The sequence below is a fragment of the Micromys minutus genome (genome assembly GCF_963924665.1).
Source record: "Micromys minutus genome assembly, chromosome: 3".
Lineage (NCBI taxonomy): Eukaryota > Metazoa > Chordata > Mammalia > Rodentia > Muridae > Micromys > Micromys minutus.
In genome coordinates, this window is record NC_137972.1 from 32,857,072 (window position 1) to 32,878,840 (window position 21,769).

Below are 21,769 nucleotides of genomic sequence, written 5' to 3' on the forward strand. Positions count from 1 at the left end.
AGACCTGCACCTTCTAGAGAAGGGCTGAGGTTTAGGGAAGGCCCATCAGAGGCCATCCTGTCAACCCAGCCTGTCCTTGGGAGGAGGGCACCCTGATGGCTGGCCTTCCACATACTACCATTTTGCAAGCCATGTCTCCTTGCTCAGACTCATCTGTGTACTGCAGGCTCTTCCCCACAGACTTCCTGCAGAGAAAGCTAATACCCATCACTAGAGGAGGCTCTGCTGAACAGCTCGTGTTCTGAGCCTTGCCTCAAGTAGCCAAGCCAAGCCCAGAGAACTTTACTTGCATAAACTTTAATTTGATGCTGAATCCAGGATGGGGCAGTGACGATCAGAGCAGGGGTTTCTCTAGCCTTTTGGCCACTATGGGCTTCAGGCTTTGGGATACCAAAATAAGGGTGATGGGACTGGGGAGGCTCAGCCTCTTCGTGGGGTATGCCTCAGCCCTGGGTGTTTTGCCGAGTCTGGCCTTGAACTTGCCTTTGGCCTTGACTTTCCTGTGGATGCTAGGAAGAAGTCCGGCTTCAAAAGGCAAAGGCCACGAGGCACTTCCAAGGTGGCAGCCTCGGAGTTGCAGGGGAATAGCAGCCTCGGTGTAAAGAAGGGGAGGAAGAGAGAGATGATCAGGCCTCTGTCTTGGCACAGGGTTCTGTGGAAGACAAGCCCTTCCCTGGTGCGCTGCTTGGTCTGAGTGCTGCCCACTGTCTGTGCCCTTCTGCCCCAGTCCCACTGCTCAGCACTACCCGCCAGGGTGTGCAGTGCAGCTCGAAGCCCACCTGTTTTGGCTTCTGCATGCTAGGTGCCAGCTGGAGATCAGGGTGAGGTGGGAAGGACATCAGAACCTTGGCAGTAGGTAGAGTCATCAAGGCCTTGCCTGTGGTTGACAGAGCCTTAGAGCCCACCAGCTGGCCATGCTGGAGTCTGAGGACCTGGCTCTTGGGTCGGTGCACACGGGGAGAAGGCAGCCAGGCCTTGGCATGGAGGCTAGGGAAGTGGAAAGGGGCTGTGGGAGAAGGGAAGCGGTGAGGGCTGGGCTAGGCCGCAGCCTGACCAGCTCTCTTACAGGGTATGTGCAGAGGTGGGGATGGGAGGTGTGGGCAGATGGAGCCCCTCCCAGTTCCTCCTCCAGAGGCAGTGGGAAGAACACAGGGTTGGGGGTCCAACAGACCTGGGTCTGCATCCCAGCTCTGCCCCTTCTGAGCTGTGCAACCTCGGGCAACGTCCTTAAACTTCCTGCTACCTCGGCTGGAAAATGGGGACAATAGCACCTACCTCACTAGGGTGTTGTGAGGGCTAAGGGGGTGCAGGAAGGGCATGGTGGCAGCGCCTTTCTCCAGAGAAGAGGGCAAAGCTGGCCAGGGCAGCAGCAGAGGTCTGGACTCTCAGGACGCGCACTCCAGGGCCAAGCCCTGGCATCTTCTGGTCTAACTGCCTGGCAGGGTGACTACTTTGGAATACTCATTTGGTTGTATATTTAAAGACACTTGGTGAGCAATCTCATACTTGGCTATCACTTGTGGCTTCCTGGCAGGAGGGTAAGCCCAGACACTTGGGAAGAGCTTGGAGAGCCGGTAGCAATGGCTTTGGGAGGACGGGAATATTCTGGGAACGTGGTTTTACCCCAGGTCTCAGGCTTTTTCACACCCCGTGACCTGTTGAAAATGTGGCCCACCCTGATGTTGGGGGGCTCCTACTTCTGGAGGGTGAGGCACACCAGGGCTGTGGCACTTTTTGTCTTGCCTTTCTTCCCCTTTCCAGGGACCGAGGTGGTGGCAGTAGTTTCTGGCTTCTCAGTGTTTCCCAGGCTTTCGGCCCTAGCATTTTTCCTAGAGGCTGGCCTGTGGGTAGGAGAGCCTGAGTCCTTGCTTTCCCCAGAGCCTTGCTGGGTCAGCAGATGAGGGAGTGATGAGCGGACCCCTGTCCGCCGATGACCCACTGCCACGGGCTTCTTGATGGTAGAGCCCTCCACTACGAGCCGGATGCCCACGTACTGGGGCACCTCCACAGCAGGCTATGGACAGGAGAGAACACGGCCATCTCAGACACTAGTGCTGGAAATCAGGGCCCAAGGCAGAGATAGATAGAACCAATTTCTGGGGTATCTGGTCAAGAGGCACATCTGAGAAACAGGAAGTTCCTTCAATCCTCAGGATTTAGAGGACCTATGGTCACAGAGCCCAAAGGAGCCAGAAAAGGAGAAAACCACAGCCATGCAGACAAACACCCAACCCCCACTGTCCACCAAGGCAACTTCTGGCCTGTGTTAGAATTCAATCGATTTCATGCCATGGGCAGCCAGAGACCGGCAGAACTGAGCCATGGCTTCCTATGTGGAAATGAAATTCCTACAGTGAATACTAAGAAGAGGGAGGCATAGTACCTCTGCTGTCCTCAGTGAGGCCTCAAGGTCAGAGTAGCCTTCTAAGAATAGAGAGAGATTACAGGCGATGGGGAGCTGCCAGACGTGGATGCTGGGACCTGAACCTGGGTCCTCTTTAAGAGCTGTCTACTGCTTTTAACTGCTGAGCCATCTCTCTAGCCCAAATTATTTTCAGAATAATTTATATTGTGTAGGACGGCGGTTCTCAACCTTCCTAATGCTGTGACCCTTTAACATAGTTCCTGCTGCTGTGTGACCCCCCCACCATCAAATTATGTCATTGCTATTTTATAACTAATTTTGCTACAGTTGTAAATCTTAAAGTAAATATCTGATATTCAGATTTGTCTTAGGAGACTTCTGTAAAAGGATCATTTGATTCCCAAAGGTTGAGAACCACTGGTCCACAGCATTCTGTCGTTAGCAAAGGAAAATGGACAAACAGACAAAGTAATTAGTAATTTTGGGGCAGAGGTCAGTGTTGACAGAGATAAAGGTACTTGCTGGGTTCAATCCCCAAGGTCCATGGGGTAGAAGGAGAGAACTGACTCTCACAAGTTGTCCTCTGACCTCCACATGTGTGTGTGGCATGTGCAACCACACACATACACAAACTCAAATACAATAGATAATAATACAGACACCTTAGCCCAAGGTCAAATTTGACATCAAGAGTTAGGAGAGTCTGCTGGTTGTGCCTTGTGGTGGTCAGAGGAGTGCCCAGCATCACTTAAGTGGGGTATTTTTTTGCCAAAAATCTCTACTCCAAACCTCATTAAGTTAACCTAGTTTCTAGTTCACAGGGCAGTCAGAAAACAGACTGATCTCAACAGCACAAGGAGACAATCAGATAAGACAGCATGTGGGACAGCGCTACAGGCTGACCAGCCTGGCCTCTAAAGGATCAGGGTGCCAAGAAAGAAACTGTGGAGCTGTCCTAGATCAAAGAGATCAGAGAGAAAAGGTACAGTGTGACCACCCCAGATGCACATTGGCCTCAAAATCAGATCAGTAATAAAAGATATCTGGGGACAAAAGACATCTGAAAAATGCCTGGATCAATCTTTACAGGCATCCAACCATTCGGTATTTTGCTCGTTTATTCTGAAACAAGGCTTCATGTAGCCCAAGTTAGTCTCAAACTCATTTTATAGCCAAGGATGACCTAAAACTCCTGATCTTCCTGTTGCAGCCTAAATGCTGGGATTACAGGTGTGTGTTGTCATGCCTTATGAAAATTCTGATCAATTTTAAATGGCAAGGACTTCATTTTTCCCCTTTCCTCTGCCAGATTCAAACTTACCAGGTAAGTCAATGTTTTTGACTGGTTAAAAAAAAAAAAAAATCCTATACAAAAAAAAAAGAAGAAGAAAAGAAAAGAAAGAAAGAAAGAAGGAAAAGAAAAAAGAAAAAATCCTATACGGGCCAGAGAGACGACTCAGCGGTTAAGAGCACTGACTGCTCTTCCAGAAGTCCTGAGTTCAAATCCCAGCAACCACATGGTGGCTCACAACTGTCTATAATGAGATCTGATGCCCTCTGCTGGTGTGTCTGAAGACAGCCACAGTGTACTTATATATAACACAAAAAAATTTTTTTAAATCCTATACTTATTATAAATAAGCAGGATCAAATCTGTTTTTGGTAAAGATGAATAATATAATAATTATTATAACAATAATAACAGACACTAGTAATCGACTCTTGATAGGCCTTGATGGAGCTGCCATCAGCTTTACTGGGCAAGTACAGTAGTTAAAGCTGTCTTCTGTGTCTAAAACCCTAGCAACACCCCAGAGGCAGATCAAAGTGTTCCATTCAATTATAGTCTTTTTTTATAGACAGGAAATAAGGCTACCTAGAGGTTTGGATTGCGATTAGAGGTTGAGGATGTCCCAGAGCCTCTGAAGGTATTTCTGAATATGAACTCATGGCATTGATGACCTTCAGAGGACAGTAACCTCCAGTTCACAGATGAGTCAGGCCAGAGAGAAGTGTTTGTTAAAAGACACCTGTGGGGGTCAGGACGGGAACCCAGTCTTGAACTATGTCTCACAGCAGATCCCAGGACTGTGAGGTTGCCTCTGGGAAGTGCTGGAGCATCTTACCTGCTTATAGATGAGTTCAAAGGCTCCTGTATCACAGCTGCGGTCCAGTCGCCGGTCGATGACCACACGCAGGGTATCTGCTTGCACACCAGCACAGAGGCGGGCAGTGACAGCTGTGGAAGGTGCCATGGTGGGGCTGGCATTGATTTCAATCAACCAGGGCCTGAAGTCTTCCCCAAACACAAAGTCAGCCCCATAGAGCTCAAAGCTGGCCTTCCGGCACTGCACGTTGTCCTGGGAGGTCTGCAGGGCGTGGATCACAGCAGCCTTCATGCCAGGCACAATGACACTGGACCAGGCCTTTGGGGCATCTACCTCCTGCAAGTAGGCCTGAAACCTCTGGCTGGACCACATGTTATCCCGGGGCAGCATTGGGTGCCGGTGACAGGAAGCCTCCAGATGTTTCTGGATGGAGTTGTTACACAGGTGCACAGAGCTAGAATGGGACAGAGTCAGGCTCAGCCCTGGAGCCCTACCCAACCTCAGGGCTTCAAAGTCCTGGGGTCAGCCATTTTGTGAGCTTAACCTAGACAGGCCTCTGCTGAAAGATCAATAGGACAGAATGTGTGCTGCCCAACTCCCACCCCATTCACCTAAGCCAGGGCTAGTCATCTCAGAACACTCGGGTGTTGCAGATAGGCCACAGTTGCCTACTCCCAGTTCACTCTTTCTGTGTGTGGCAGGGAATAAGATAGAGAGAGAGAATGACCCCGAGTCATGAAAGGGTGGTCAAACCCCAGTTTCACCAGTGATTAACTGGGAGGTCCCAAGCAAACCATTTAACTTGTTGGCTCTCACATCTCTAAAATGGCAATGACCCACCACTCCATTGTTTTTGAAAATTACTATGATACAACCAAGCAAAAGACTTATGCCATGTGAAATGCTTAATGATAAACAGCTACACTGTACTGCTGCTCCAGTCTCCAGATGTGGAAACTGAGGCTGGTCGTTTTCTTTGAGATGGTCTCACGTAGCCCAGGCCAGATTTAAACTTACCAGGTAGCTGAGGATGACAGTTTACACTCGATCGCCCTGCTTTCACCTTCCAAGTGTTGGCATCACAGACAGCCACTACTGTACCTGGCTTGATCTACCAAGTTCTGGGATTACAGTTAAGAGCTACCACACCTGGCTTGTTTCATCTCTAGAGTGGACTCTCACTATATAGCCCAGTCTGTCCTTAAGCCCAAAATCCTCCTGACTTAGCCTCCAAGTGCTGGGATTACAGACGTGGACCATTGTGCCCTGCTAGAACAGTCTTAAGTAGTTTTTTACTTCTCCAGAGGCACACAACTTGATGCTGCAGAGATGGAATTGTAACTGAGGCCTCATCAAAGTATCTTCTCATCCCACAAACAAACCACAAGTTGCCTTTCCTCTCTCGAGTTTGTCTTAGTCTGCCTTTACCTAGATCTATATTTTCTTTGTAACACGTATCACCTTCTATCCCAGTGGTTCTCAACTTATAGGTTGCCTAAGACCATCAAAAAACACAGATATTTACACTTTAATCCATAACAATAACAAAATTAGTTATGAAGTAGCAACAAAAAAATTTAGTCAGGGGTTACCACACATAAGGAACTATTGTTGGGATTCTGTAAACCCCACCCCTCAGTTACCTAGCAACAGCCAGGTATACCCCACCCCTCAGTTACCTAGCAACAGCCAGGTATACCCCAACCCTCAGTTACCTAGCAACAGCCAGGTATACCCCACCCCTCAATTACCCAGCAGTGGCCAGGTATGTTCCGCCCCAGTGACCTGACACTATAAAAGAGGCTGCTTGACCCCTTCTCTCTCTCTTGCCTCTCTAGGCCTCTTGGCCTCTTGCAGCCATGCTCTCCCACCCCTACCCCTCCTACCCCTACCCCTCCTCTTCCCCTTCCCTTCACCCCCTCCCTCCACATGCTCATGGCCAGCTTCTACTCCTCTACTCTCTCTCTGCCTCTACCACCCTCTTAACTCTCCCATGACCTGAATAAATTCTATTCTCTACTATACCATTGTGTGGCTGGTCCCTCAGGGGGAAGGGATTCCCAACATGGGTCCCACAGAGGCATCTCTCTTGCCTCCCACTCTCTTCATCCTTCCCCTAACATTGGTGCCAAAACCCGGGACTTCGTCTTTTCACAACATTGGTGCCCTGTGACTTTTCCTTTCAGTAACTTTTCCTTTTATTGGTGCCCTGTCATCTTTCCTTACAACTATATTAAATGGTGAAAGCATGAAGCAGTTGAGAATGGCTCTTCTAGCATATACTGTTAGCCATAGTTACACATGAAGTTGCTAAGATGTAAGCCCTTGAGATCTGGGATCTTGTTTTGTTCACTCCTGTATCCCAAAGGCACCCTGCAAGCTCTTCAGGATGGAAAAAGTGTGTATGTGTGTGTGTGTAGCCTGCTTCCTTACCTGCAGAGTCTGTGGTCTGAAATCTAGCCTAGATCTAAGAGTTCACTCCTTTGTCTGCTGACCTCCCCACTAGACCGGATAGTCAGGGGAGGTGGAAGGTGGGCTCACTTGTCCAGGTTCTTCAAGGAGAAGGGCTGTGTGGAGAAGCGGATGTAGCTGTCCCGGTAGAACCACACGGTGAGTGGGTTCCAGTCAGTTACCAGGAACCACTGTCTCAGGTCAAACTTGGTGCCGAAGATAAGCAGGGGCCGCTCGATGTACTTCTGCACAATCCACTTGCCATCCTTCATCACCATGGGATTGCAGTCCACCAGCTTCAGCATCTCATCCAGGTGGTCCATGCACATAATCCCTGAGGAGACAGGCAGTCAGGGACCAAGCAGTCAGGCTATGGTCAGAAGTGCCAGAGGACCATGGGTGATCCTGTTATTAGCTCTCAGCCCCACAGAATCCAGCTAAACATTAAGGCTGCACCCCTCTCCCCTAGTCAGAACCAACTTCCCTCTAGCAAATAATTTAAATAATTTTCTAATTAACTGTTTAATAAACTTTTTCTATATACTGGTAAAAATTTAACTGGGGGCTGGAGACTGGCAAGATGGCTTAGCATTACAAGCACTTGCTGTTCTTGCAGAGAAACCCAGCATTCATATGCTATAACTCCCGTGCCAGGAGCTCTGGTACCTTCTTTGGTCTCCATGGACAGTGGGCATACACACAGTGCACATAAAAACAAATAGGCAAAGCACGTACAAATAAAGTTAAAAAATAAGTAAGGGCAAAGTGGGTAAAGGCACTTGTCACCAAGGCTGATCACCTGACTTCAGTTCCTAGAACTAGAACAGAGCTCTGACATTCTTAGGCACACACAATGTAAAAACATTTAGATAGGGCTGAAGAGCTGTCTCAGTGGTTAAGAGCACTGACTGCTCTTCCAGTGGTACTGAGTTCAATTCCCAGCAACCACATGGTGGCTCACAACCATCTGCAATGAGATCTGATGCCCTCTTCTGGTGTGTCTGAAGACATCAACTGATATAAATTAAAAAAAAAAAAAATCTGAAAAAAAAATTAAGTTGGTACATGCCAAAAGCATTCACTTAAAAAACAAACCCATTAGATAGTGTTGAGCATGTCAGACATTATTTCCCTCCGGTAGTTAAAACTAGGAAACTGAAAGGCACACAGGGTGAAGCCAGCTGCTGTGCCAGATCCTTGGAGCTTTCTGGGTTCCACACCTATCTGTGCTAGGCTCTCATGGGCTCCCATGGGGCTTTGTGAGGCTGTGGGGGAAAGTTCAGCAGATGTCACCTTACCTGTTACTAGTCACCTGTGCAAACCATCTCTGGCTACAGCTCATACATCCAAGGGCACACATGTCTTCTTTCCTTTTTGTTTTTCTCACTTCCCTTCTTCTATTTCTTCCTGAGACAGGGTCTCACTATGTAGCTCTGGCTGTCTTAGAACTCACTATATAAACCAGGCTGGCCTCAAACTCACAGAGATCCATCTGCCTCTGCCTTTCTGTCTCTGCCTCTGCCTCTGAAGTGCTGCGATTAAAGGCTTGTGCCACCAAGCTCAGCTTGCTTTCCCACTCTCCTCCCCCCTTTTATTTTGTGACAGTGTCTTATGTAGTCCAGGCTGGCCTCACGTTTACTGTGTAGACAAGGCTGGCCTTGAATGATGCTTTTGCTTCCACTTGGGATTATATACACTTTCCCTTTTGTTCATTTTTATCTTATATGCATGAGTGTTTTCGATATGTCTGTTTTGTGCATTTCCTGGAACTGGAGCTACACAGTGTTTACTTTATAACACTTCACTCACCTTTTACACGTGGACTTTTTTCAATTAAGAATATCATACAAGTTTTCTATTTCTTGGGAGGCCCTCTTTAAAGGCTGGGCTGATGCTGGACTCTCCTGTGCACACAGTGGATACACTGATTTGATTCAATAAAGGTGAGGATCAGAAAACTGAGATTCAGAGAGGCAAATTGACTTGTTCAAGGTCACAACACCATATTAAGAGCTGAGATTCAAACTCACAGTGGGACAGATTAGCCTCCCAGGCTTCTAGTAGTAGATAAAGGTACTAAAACTGGAAGAAGAGGTTGCTACCCCACCTCTGCCTCGGGACTTGGCTCCGGGCTTCACGATCCAGATGTTCCGATCCCCCTCCATGTCTATCTGGGGTACCACAGCCCGAAGCTGCTGTAGGATGTCTTCACAGCGCTGGACTTGGACCTCCAGGTAGCTGAGTTCTGCCCCTTCACTGTATGGAGACAGTGGGACTTGAGGAGGATGGGGTCTGGGGCCAGATGAGAGGATAGGAGACACAGCCCTACCCCACCCCAGCTGTGCTCTAACCTGCTCTGCTCATGCCCGTCCCTGAGACACCTAGCCTATCCAGACCACGTCCCTCCCCAGTTCTCCATGCCACCTTCATTCCTAATGAGGATGGGGCAGCTCTCACTGAGCCAAGCACCCTGGAGAGGACTTCTCTTGTTCTGGTCCATCCTCTCAGTAACCTAAGAAGTATTAACTTCCCTAGCCAGTCTTGGGGAAATGCCAACTGAAGTGGGGGCGGGGTGTTAGTGACTGAGCCCTGGTGCAAATACCTGACTGAAGATGTTTTCAGAGGCTGACCCTCCTAATCTGGATTTAAGGCAGACAGTCAGTCCTTTCTTAGCCTCTCTCTGGTCTGCTCAGGTGAGTCTGTATCCTGCCTCACCAGGACTTTTCTCTCTCCAGCCACACACTGTCCCACACCACACATCCACTTATTCAGTTACTGCCTGTCCTCTCCTACTGGCCTTTCTAGTGTGTGGTGCCAGGGCTTGAAACCAAGGCCAACTAGGTTGAGCACACACTGTCCTCTGGGCCACAAGTTGAGCCTGCAAGACCAACTTCTGTGGGTTTGCCCTCTGCTGTATCTCCCTCTCCCACACATACCCCTCTAACCCTTTTCCCCCTGCTGTCCCCCCAGCCCTCCACCCCTACCACTTAGCTGGCATTCTCCAAATCTATTGACTAAATGGTTTGGCTCTGGAAGCTGGAAAGAATTTGGCATACAGGGGTTCACAGGAAAGGGAGGGACCCTGTTCCCTGTAGGATGGAGTGTCCTCAGCTATAATTCATGCACTGTCCCAGAGGGCTGCCTCATTTAAACTACAAAGATGCTAACCTGGTGCTAACCTCATTTTAACACCCTGATCTCCACCATAGCCTTCTTTTTATAAGAAATACCAAGGACAAAAGTGGCCAGACAAAGGGGCTCAGAGGGCTCTGGGGGACACTCCCTAGCTCCTCAAGAGCTTTTCCTACAGTAAATCTGCACTGAGGCACAGGAAAGTGTCACCTAGGAGTGATACAAGGAATTTGAAAATGTTCATTCAGAATGATTTCATATTGGGGGGGAATCATTTTCTCTCATTTTCTCTCTCACACACATACACACACATACTCGAGTGCAGGTGCGTGCAGACTCAGACGCAATGGGTCCTTTAGAGCTGGAGTTACACGTGGTTGTGAGCTACCTGACATGGGAAACCAATGCAGATCTCTAAAAGAACAGTTAGTGCCCTCAGACTGGTGTATTCCTCCAGCCCACATGGGCTTGTATTTTCGATTGGCTTTGATTTTGGTTTTGGTTTTTCCAGACAGGGTTTTTCTGTGTAACCCTGGCTGTCCCCAAACTCACTCTGTAGACCTGGCTGGCCTCAGACTCAAGAAATCTCCCTGCCTCTGCCTCCTGAGTGCTGGGATAAAGGTGTGCTTCACTACTGCCTAGCTTCACATGGGCTTGTCTGAACTGAGGAGGAAGTCCTAATGTGGTGCTGAGGGAATCACTCACCTGTGGGAACTTTCTTTTGGGGGAGATAAAGGCTCCTTATTAGCCCAAGCTGGCCTTGAACTTGCAGTGATCTCCCTGCCTCAGCTGCCTAATGCCAGCCACCCAGTCTGCTCTTAATTGCTTTCTGAGGGTTTTATGTGACTCTAACTTTTGGGGGATTCTCAACAGCCTCTACATTGGAAATAAAAAAGGATCTTTGATAATTCTTAGTTTAAGAAATCTGAGTCTAGCCAGGTTTTTAATCACAGCACTTGGGAGGCAGAGTTCATAGCTAGCATGGTCTACAGTGGGAGTTCCAGGACAGCCAGGGCTACATGGTGAGACCCGTTCTCAAAAAAAAAAAAAAAAACAAAAAACAAAAAACAAAAAAAGGGGGTGGGGGAAGGAGACATGAACCTGACAGCCTGAGTTCAATTGTGTTAACAGGAGAGAACCAACTTCACAAGGTTATCCTCTGACCCCCATACCACACCTTGGCTCTCACGTACACCAATCAAAAAGAAAAGAGAGCCTAGGGTGTGGCTCACTTAGTAAAGCACTTGCTTAAGCCTGGGGTCCTGAGTTCTACCCCATTGGTGTGAAACCGATAAAATGGCTTCATGTTCCCTGGCACTAAGGGAAAAGCATAGGGTAGCCCTGTTGTCACTGTCTGCTGTTTAGGAAGACCCTAGTTGTTTGCTGCAGTTGTGGGCCTCCTCATTACATCATTTATCCAAAGTCCTTCGATCTGTTTCTCTCGGTTAGCACGGCCCACGTGAGACCCTCAGTGCTCCCACCTGGCTTGCAAGCCTTCCACCCCAGGGCTGTGACCATAGAGCATCGGCTCTGGAGCCTGGCGCACTGACAGACACAGGTGGTGCTCATCACATTCTCCGGCTGCACCCCACGTCCCGCCTTCTGTTACTCAAACACCTGTGCCCAAAGCCAGTTCCAAAACATCACCCTTGTTCTTCCCAACCCTCTCACGCTAAAAGATTCTGAATTTTGCATCAAAGAAACTTGTTAAATTCACCATGTTTAATTCAATGTTTTCCAAATGTGACTGGCCACAAAAACCCCAGTCTTGTGATGTCTGCTTCCTTCCTATGGGAATTAGCATCCTGTGTCAGGCAGTGACAGATGGCCTCAGGATCAAATCGAAATGCCTAAGATTCCTATTTTGAGTGGACAGCACAAGCCGATCCTGCTCATACTGTACTCCAAGGTGGATGCTATTTTTAAACTCTTATTTTGCATTCAAGAGAAAGTATGTTTGGAAAGCTCGGTGATGTACCGGGGTCATAGAGCTTGGGGGGATGGAAAGAAAAGAACTGGAATTTAGGTGTACTGACAACCCAAGCTTGGGCCTGTGCAGCGCTAAGTGGAAGAAGCTGACTGTTCTCTTTGATGGCGCCAGTGGGAGCCTCTGAGGGTTCCTGAGTAGAAGAGCCCAGGACAAAAAAAAAAAAAAAAAAAAGAGGGGTGAGGTGGAAGGGCTGGGGCTGAGCTACATCTCCATCTGAGGGTCTGACTATAATCCCGGCCCATGCTCAGAGCCCTGCCCTGTAGGGAACTTACTGGACTATTTGGTAGTAGCGCTGAAGGAAGAGGGACCAACCATCGGAGCTGAGGTACAGCGGGGTGTTGGGGTCCTTGTCAATATCTTTGTGGGCTACGCTGCTGAGGTGCTCCTCGCACACACTCAGAGCCTCATCCACAAAGTCTGGGGACACTGTCACTGGCTTCTTTTCCTGTTTCTTGGGCTGTGTATCTTCTGTAGGGACAGACGGACAAGTAAACAACCCATTTCAAAGCAGGTAATGTGACACATGCCATCGCTCTTTGCTGACCTATCACTTACCTGAGGCCTCGCCCTAAAGACACTGGAGGCCCAGTGTGAACTCGATCCCCAGCCACCCTGGGACATGCCTCTCAGTCACCTGAAACTGCTCTAAATTCCCCTGCAACCCTAGCATTTCCTTCCAGTAAAGCTGCCCATTCCTTCCCAGAGTCCCTTAGCCATGGAGCCCCATTACTGCAGAGAGGGAGGGGAACTGTATAGATTAGACCAGCATGCAGAGGGTTCCTGTGCCCCCTCCCCTCCCACATGTTCCCTATGTTCAGGCTCAGGATTTCTTGGGGGGACATCTGTACATTGCTGTGTTCCTGTTCGTCCTCCAGAGAGATCATGAAATGGTTCTCACAAGTGGGGTGGGGCCATGTGGTCTCTGTCTGCCTCTCTAAAGTGGTCCATCAGGCCCATTATAGGGCTGAGCAATTAACAAATGACAGGTGTGGGGTAGGTAGGAATAAGGGTAGAGAGATTTCAGGATGATTCGTGGTAGACAGAGGATGGACAAGCAGACAGGAAGTCAGACAGATGGACCTGTATGAGGACAGGAAGGAAGGTGGGAGTGGAAAGATGGACGTAACATGGCTGACAGCTGAAGGGATAGGCAAGGGGTAACCTGGGGGAGGATGGTTGAATGAACTAATTGTAACAGGGGCAGGCTGGGCGAAAGATGTTCACAGACTGGAAGAGGGGCAGAGGCTGGAGGCAAAGGCTGCAGTCTGGTCATATGTCCTAACCGTGCAGATGAGGGAATGAGAGATGGGCACATACCTGTGGGAGGGGAGGGAACCACAGCACTCACCTAGGGCCTCTTCCTCTCTTGCCTGGATGGAGGTGGGCTGTGACTTCCCTTCCAACATCACCACCAGCTTGAGGACGTTGCGGGCAGCTGTCAGCCAGAAGTCCTCTGCTCCCAGGCAGGGATACCCTGCTCAGCCCCCAGGCTCCAGGCCTCTCCTGGTTCTGGAACCTTACCATGGCTTGTTCCATTTTGGATCCAGAACCTCATTTACCTGTCTCACTCTAGCACCTGGCTCCTAACCCATCTATTAAACATCAGACCCACAATGTGGCTAGATCGTCTTTACAAGTGGCCTGGACCAGTTTCTTTTCTTCTCTCTCTCTGAGACAGGGTCTTGCAGTTTCAAGCTGTCTGGCTTGGAACTCACTATGAAGAAGAAGCTGATCTCAAATTTGTGGCCATCCTGCCTCTGCTCTCCACTGTGGGGATTACAGGTGTTATAGGTGTTTGATAGTTATCCTAACCTGAGAATCAGACCGTGGCCTAAATTCTATCTCAGGTTTGGGACATAATTTAAAAGCTGCCATCTGATCTGGATCCAAATTCTGAACTCAGAACCCACATTGAAGCAGGAACCTACTTTCCCTTCCAGACCCATAGCCTTTTGTGGAACCTGGTACAGGCAGCAACTTATCTAGACCCTAGGCAGAACCAACCCACCGCCCCTAGAGCCTGCTGTAGGGGACAAGCCTGGCTCCATAGGCTTCTCTGAATGCTAAGGTTGGCCAAGCTAGGAGGCTCATGAATTACTGGGAGGAAAGGGCTGGGGTTACAGAACAAAGTCTACAGAGTAGGTGAGGGCACTAGGGGAGGCTTGCTACTTTCCACTGTGGGGCAGATAGCATGAGGAAGCCAGGCCTGGGATTGGAGTCCCCTTACCTATGAAGGCTTTCTTGTCATCCTCTGCCCCAAGTCGGTAGCATCGTGGGAAGAAAGAGTCAGCATCAGCCTCATCAAACCATGGCAGATTCCGGAGGTTGAGACAAAGGCCCACCTATGGAGACAGCTGCTGGAGCACCAGGAAGGACCCAGATCGTGTCAAGGGGGTTCCCCCACATGCAGTATAGCCCAGACACTCAGGAAAATGGAAGACCCTGCCTGGAGCCTCGAACCCACCTTCTAGGCCTGACTGGATAGCCATCTCCAGGTTTGCCCAGCTGAGAAGGCCCTGGTCCCTTCACCCACCCTTTTCCATCAATGCTCCACTCAGGAAGCCACCACCCAGGTTCAATGGTTCTCAACCTTCCTAATGCTTCAACCTTTTATATGCAGTTGATGTTGTGGCAAACCCCTAACCATAAGATTATTTTCATTTCCACCTCATAACTGTAATTTTGCTACTGTTAACAATCTGAAAGTAAAGATCTAATGCCCAGGGTGCAACTCTGATTGAGAACCACTGACACAGATAATGCTGACTAAAGCGTTCATCTTTAGCAAAACCTTACACATCAGGCTGTTCAGACACTCCCATCTAAAGATGAGAAAGTGGAGGCTTGGAGAGGTGGCGCCGCTAGCTGAGAAATCCAGATAAGACTCAATAAAGCCAGGAGACAGACATGCTCTGTTTAGGAGGCCAGAGCCCCTTTGCTCACACCAGATGCCATGGGCAATGAGTGCACAGTTATCATGTCAGCATACGTCAGAGTCTGAGAACTACATGTAAACCCAAGAACATCTGTGTTCTCTGAAGAATCTCCTCTGACCTACAAGTCCAGCAGGAACTGGGGCTTCCCCTGGACTCCCTGGGATGCCCACCTTTGTAGTGAAGGAGCCTGCACAGGCATAATGGTTTATCATCTGATCCTTGGAAAGGAATCGACAATCCAGCACGTCACGCCGAGTGGTCCAGATGAGGTAGGGGGTCTCATTTCGAACCATGCGGGACTGGAGGGAAGGGAAGGATGGAGACATGGAGGCGGGGGTCAGGGGAGGCAACTTCTCTGGTACAGAATGGTATCCAAAGTGTCCACTGGACTCCCCCATCTCTGAATATGTCATGAGAAGTCATGTGCTCCAGAGCATATGCTGGGTGAGCAGAAAGCATCTGGCTTTCCAGCCCCCACTTGTCCTCGTGTCCGAAGGCAGTAACTAAGCTGCACGCCACGATGCCAACCATACCTTGTTCTGTGATCATCATGGATTTTCTCAGTGGAAGGACAATGACTCTGACCAACGAGCACACAGTATGAGCCCAACCTTTCCATCCTTCCTACAACTCTCAGACACAGGATGATGATCAGCCAGACTCTGTTCTTTATTTTTAGAGACAGGCTCTTGCTAGGTAGCCCAGGCTAGCTTCTAACTCATGATCTTCCTGCTTCTGCTTACCAAGTGCTGGACTACAGTAAACCACCCTACCTTTCTTGAACCCATTATCTCTGTGTCAAGAAAGATGACTCCAGGTGTGAACTCAGATCCACACCTATGATTCCATGACTCGGGAGGCAGAGGCAGGTGTGGATCTGAGTCCCAGGCTGGCCTGGTCTACAGAGTTAGTTCCACGACAGCCAGGGCTACACAGGCAAACCCTGTCTCAAATAAAATAAGTAAATAGAAAGGGGAAAGGCTGTGTGCTGGCAGTTCATGTTGTTTCTGAGCTGAGGTCTGTGGGTGTGCTTGTGGGGTCTGTCACTCTTGTGTTTCAGTACCATCGTCTGAGGGTTGTATTCGGAGGACTGAAGGAACTGATTCAGAAGACACTCAGAACAAGGCTCAAAATGGGTGCGGTGGTGCTTCCTGTAACTATAGCACTCAGGAGGCCGAGGAAGGAGGGCCTTGAGTTCAAATTCAGCCTGAACTCAGCTGTGTACTAGGACCCTACCTTTTTTTTTTTTTTTTTAAACAAAGATTTTTTTTATTTGTTTGGTTTTTAAAAAATCATTTTTAAAGATTTATTTATTATATATAGTACACTATAGCTGTTGTGAGACACACCCAAAGAGGGCATCAGATCTCATGATAGATGGTTGTGAGCCACCATGTAGTTGCTGGGATTTGAACTCAGGACCTCTGGAAGAGCAGTCAGTGCTCTTAACCACCAAGCCATCTCTCCAGTCCTCATTTGTTTTTAAAGACAGGCCTTCTCTGTGTATGTAGTCCTAATCATCCTGGAACTCACTCTGTAGACCAGGCTGGTCTTTGCCTCCCAAGTGCTGGGATTAAAGGATCCCACTTGCCTGGGATCCTGCTGTGACTGACTGTAACTTGGAACTCAGAGTTAAATGTTCTATGCCAAGTTTCTTCTGGTCAGGGAATTTCATTACAGAAACAGAAATTAAATGGTTTCGGTCAGCTAGATGGCTCAGCACATAATACCTAAGCTGATCCCTGGGAGCCATGAAGGAAGGAGAGTCCTCTGACTTCCACATGTGTATATGGCAAGTGCTGGTCCATACTCACACATAAACATATCATACATAGAAATGGGGGGAGGGTGGCTAAGAAAAAAGAAAAAGAAATGGCAATTCCCTATAGTTCACTTAGTCTGGGTGGGGCTGAGCTCTGAGCTTGTGCCTTCTCTTCAGCATCCATGCCCTCCAGCTCACCAGCATCTCTCAAGTTTTTATGTGTATAATTCCATGTATAGGAGTGTGTGTGTGTGTGTGTGTGTGTGTGTGTGTGTGTGTGTGTGTGTGTATGTGTGTGTGTGTGTGTGTAGGCCAGAATACAATCTTGAATCCAGCATCCATCTCAGCTTTTTGGTTTGGGTTTGGGTTTTAAGTGTATATTTGTTTTTATTTCATGCAGATGTTTTGCTGGCAAGTATGTCTGTGTACCAAATTCATGCAGTACCCAGGAAGGCCAGGAGAGGGTGACAGATTCCTTGGAACTGGAGTTAATAGACTGTTATGAGCCATCATGTGGGTGCTGAGAATCAAACCTCTGGAAGAGCAACCAGTACTCTTGACTCATCTTGATTTTACCGACTTTCACTGGACTAGAGCGAATACAGGACACTATGCAGGCTGGCCCTAGTGGTTCGCCAGTGTCTGCCTCCCTAGCACTGAAATTGAAAGCTTTTCACCACCACACCTGACACCTTACATGGGTTCTGGAGCTTGAACTCAGGCCTTCCCTTTATTGAGGATGCATCACCTTTGCTTGTCTTGTGGCTTTTAAAGCCATTTCTTATAGCCTTCATTTGACAAGGGCTAGGGATAGAGATGAGCAAAGTAGTCTGTACTTGGCAGGAAACACCATCAATGAATGTCACCTAGAGGATGTGTTCATCTGAGCCCCACCCAAGTCCTTTAGAAAAGCAATCTGTTTTCTCAGACTGGAAGCTGGGTCCAGAGAAGCAAGGTCACCCAACTAGATGTTCTTTCTCTGAATACAAGCTTCCTGCCACCCCCACCTCTGTCTTGTACTGACCCCCAGAGTCCTCACCATCAAAGCATGTATCCCATCTAGGTCATTAAATTCCAGGAAACCATCCAAGTCCAACAGCTGCGACTCCCGAAACACCTCATTCTCTTCTTCGTCCTCTGTGGATGTGAAGGATGACTCCATGGAACTGTGTCTGTGCGACACAGCCCTTTAAGGTGTCAGCCCTGGACCATGGGGAGCACAGGAAAAAGACTAAGAAAGCACAGCTTGTGGACAAGGAGGGAGCTACTCACCATCCTCTGTGGCATCACTATCACCCAGCATGGAGCTGTCTAGATCCTTCTGGGGTGGTGGCAGGACTGTGCCTGGGGGATGCACCATCTTCTTCTCTACCCAGCCCCTCTGGCGCAAGAGACACCGGATCACTGGGTATCGGCCATGAATCATAAAGATCTTCTTCTGCTATAAGATGAGAGGCAGTAACTCGCTTCAGCATCAGACATATAGGAGGCAATGGTGAACCAGACAGGATGTCTGCCTTCAGGGAATTTTGATAACCCAGTAGGAGACAGCTTATAAACAAGGAAAAAAATAAACACGCATAGCTTATGTTACTGAGTACCTGTTATTCGGTAAACAGTTACATGCACCATTAAGAACAATTTGCATTTTAATTACATAGTGGAGGCACACAAAGGCTAAACAGTTTCTCCAAGATCATACAGTAGTCAAGTGACAGAGCAGAGATTTCTTCCTTTCTTTTGGTGCTGGGGACTGAGACCAGGGCCTTGTACATGCTAAGCATACATTCTAACTAGTATTCCCAGCCTCCAGAGTAATACATGGTCCAGGCAAACTGGGAGCGAGCCATGGACAAAGGCAAATGGCGATTCAGGCAGAATGAGGCAGCGTGTGCAAAGGTCTGCGCAAAGGTCCAGAGGCTAGTAAGTAGTCAGAAGGAGCTGAGCCTAGGAGAGTGAAGTCTGGAAAATGGGAGGAGAGCCACATGGACCTTAAAATTTGGCCTTGCATATTACAGACTAAGGGAGGAAGTTAACAGGGGCTTTAAAAGTTTGCATGCAACTGCATTGAGAACCCATGCCGGAGGGGGCAGGCATGGTACAGAGCAGATCCTCAGAATGCTGCCATGGTCTGACGGATTGCAATAGTCAGAATGAAGGAGGTAACATGGACACTGAGGAGGGGGTGCTAGGCCTGAGATTAACTTTGGAGGCATGGATGTTGGCTGAATTTGCTGATGGATGGAAGAGACTGGAAGAATGGTTTTATGGTTTCTGAAACAGAGATGGGGAAAATGATACCCAGAAGGAAGTTTAGGAGGCAAGTGTGAGCTGCTAACATGCTCTCTGGGTGGAAACATCCAACAGGATCTCCAGGGTTGGAGGCAGGAAAGGGGTGGTACAGAGCATGGTGTGACCTTGGACTCCCAAACTCAAGGAGAGAGGCCTGTGGAGAGGGACCCAGGAAAACCAACACCTGGGAAATCTTCAGAGGCAGAGACCAAGGAACAAGCAACAGAAACTAGTGTGGAGCCAGCCAGCCAGCCAGCCAGCCATTCAGCTAGGTATGGTGTGTGGGGCCTATCTGTGGCACCCAGTGCTGCAACAGAAAGCAATTTAAGGGTTTCAGGACTTGGCTAGGCACCAGGGTTGAAGATGAGAGTAATTTCCAGGGAAAAGGGCTGAGGGAGCTAGGGAGTACATCCCAGGTAGAGATGATTCAGCCAAGGCTATGGGCCTTAAGAGGGACTGAGGAATGGAGGTGGGGGAACACATAGATCTATGCAGATGCAGGTGTGTGTGTGTGTGTGTGTGTGTGTGTGTGTGTGTGCACGCGCGTGCCTTTTATGTATTTTTAAAATGGATATGACAAACTAGTAAGTATAGCTGCCGCAACCACCACCACTCCATCCCCTCCAACCTTGACGGCTCTCTCTACGTGGATTTTGGCGTTTCTGAGTCGGCCCATGTGGTGAGGTCCCTTGGTGAATCCTCGCCAGAGGAGTAGGGAATCTGCAGAGAGATGCAGAGCAGGAACACAGAAAGCTAGAGGTTTGGCCCAGGGACTTCTCTGACTCCAGGTACCCGCCCTCCCTTGCCCCCACCCTATATCCAGACGCCCAACCTCTAGTGCATTCCAGATTCCCCATCCCTTCCACCTTGGCGGCCTTTGCCTGCAGCCGATAGGGTGTCAGGGGTGGTGTGGGCCGCTCGGCGCCTCACCATCAGGCGGCGGCAGGGCATCAGGCAGGGGTTCATCCGGGGTCGGGAGGACCAGGGAGCGGACGGGTTCGGGGTTCACAGGGTCTAGAACACCGAGCAGAAACGGCTCGCGAGCGCTGCTTAGGTGGCGCGCAGGCAACGGGCTGTAATCCCCTCGGCCGTCGCCACAGCGCGCCACCTCGGGCCTGGCGGAGGCGGGACCAGGCCATTGCACCCTCTCAGGCGGCCGGAAGTTGGAGTTGGGTGCCCAGGGCCAGCGGGACGAGAAATTGGTGCTGAGCTCGGGTGGCTGTGGCTTCCGGAGCAAGCTGCACTCCGAGCTGCCCTCCTGGCGGTACCAGGCAGTCCCGGGCCCTAGCTGCTCCGCGTTCAGGAGAAGCGCCGCACTGAGGCCCTGCATGCGCCTCTAGCCAGGTTCGCTCCCAGAGCCCCACTGCCTGCTTCAGCCCTTGCGCCCTCTCGGCCCCACCCTCTGTTTCCGTCTCCTAGGAGACCGTTGCCAGGCACAATCAAACTCAGGTAGGGGGCTCTAGAGTTACCTTAGGGAGGTCGAATGAGGATTTTTCGGTGATCTTGATCTGGACCTTGTTATATACTCTCGGTGTGCCAGGCACCGATAATTGAAGAACCGAGCACTGAGGCTACCATCAGAGTTCCTTTTCTGTGCCTTGTCCCCCCTCCCCTAACACCACTAAGGTTTTAGGATAAGGGCATCAAGTGGTCCCTATCTCAGAGCTTACAGTGGGGAGAAAGCTAACAAAAGAAATAATAAAGTGATGGTTTAAGCGCAGGGAAAAAGCAGTGAGCTGAAATTGGGAAAGGTGTTCCTGAAGGTAAGGTCAGGGATGTCCTCTCTAGTGACCAGTTAAGCTGAAGATGTAATTGCAAAGGCAATAGGAAGCATCAAGGGAAGAGATGGAATCATTCTAGAAGTGAATGTCTAGAAATCTCAGCAACTGCTCCAAGGAGGCTAGGGACCTTTTTCTTCTTTTTTGGTTGTTTTTCAAAACAAGGTCTTTATGTAGTCTTGTCTGACCAGGAATTCAGTTTGTAGACCAGGCTGTCTGTCCTCCAACTCAGAGATCTGCCTGCCTCTACTGAGGTTAAAGGTGTGTACTACCATGCCAGGCTGGAACCTGTTGAGGGCAGATCACTCCTGAAGGGCCTGGCCAGAGATGGCAGTAAGGTCTTTGGGGAAAAATAAGAAAGCCAAGGCTGTGTACAGGATGACAAAGATGAGGGTCAGAGCACATTCTGCCTCTTCCACTAACTTGAAAAAGTAAAAATAAATCATTTTTATCAACTGAAGAAATGGAAAGATACAGAAGTTATGCTTCAGTCTAGCCAAGTCTCACCAAGGCACTATGTTCAAAAGTCACAGGAAAAAATAAACTTCAAGACTCCAAGTCAGTACAAAACTTGTCTTAAAAAAAAAAAAAAAAAATCACACAACATAGCCAATTCCAGAACAGAATTCTGACTCCAACACTCCTGAGACTGGGTCTCTTTACCCCAAGCACTTTCAACTACGAGCCTGCCACCATGTCTGTGCTGGGGCGGAATTCATGGCTTTGTGCATACTAGACAAAGGAGTCTAGCAACTGAGCTATTTGGGTATGCTTTTTCTTTGGGAGGAGGGGTTAGTTTTAGAAGCCTACTCTACCAGTGTCTATTCAAGCAGTCCAAAAAGCCAGCTATCAGTCACTAGGCAAATGTGCCTTTGGAGTGAAGGTGGGGGGAGGGGTCCCCCAGCCCCTACCCATCCAGTCAAACCCAACCACAGATCCCCATATATTGGCATTT

At 49.1% G+C, this 21,769-nt stretch overlaps 1 protein-coding gene across 1 annotated transcript; it reads right to left on the reverse strand.

The window, feature by feature from the left end:
* Positions 1-397: 397 nt before the first annotated feature.
* Positions 398-20,366, reverse strand: TTLL3 (tubulin tyrosine ligase like 3; the record flags this gene model as incomplete). The annotated part of the gene is made up of 13 exons (XM_080913814.1): positions 398-1,006; positions 1,732-2,014; positions 4,492-4,927; positions 7,015-7,258; positions 9,032-9,180; positions 12,319-12,514; positions 13,395-13,499; positions 14,274-14,388; positions 15,153-15,281; positions 17,784-17,881; positions 18,017-18,185; positions 19,665-19,756; positions 19,967-20,366. 13 exons carry the CDS (start codon positions 20,364-20,366, stop codon positions 627-629), a joined length of 2,796 nt encoding a protein of 931 aa, XP_080769940.1. The 3' UTR covers positions 398-626.
* Between the last annotated feature and the right edge of the window lie 1,403 nt (positions 20,367-21,769).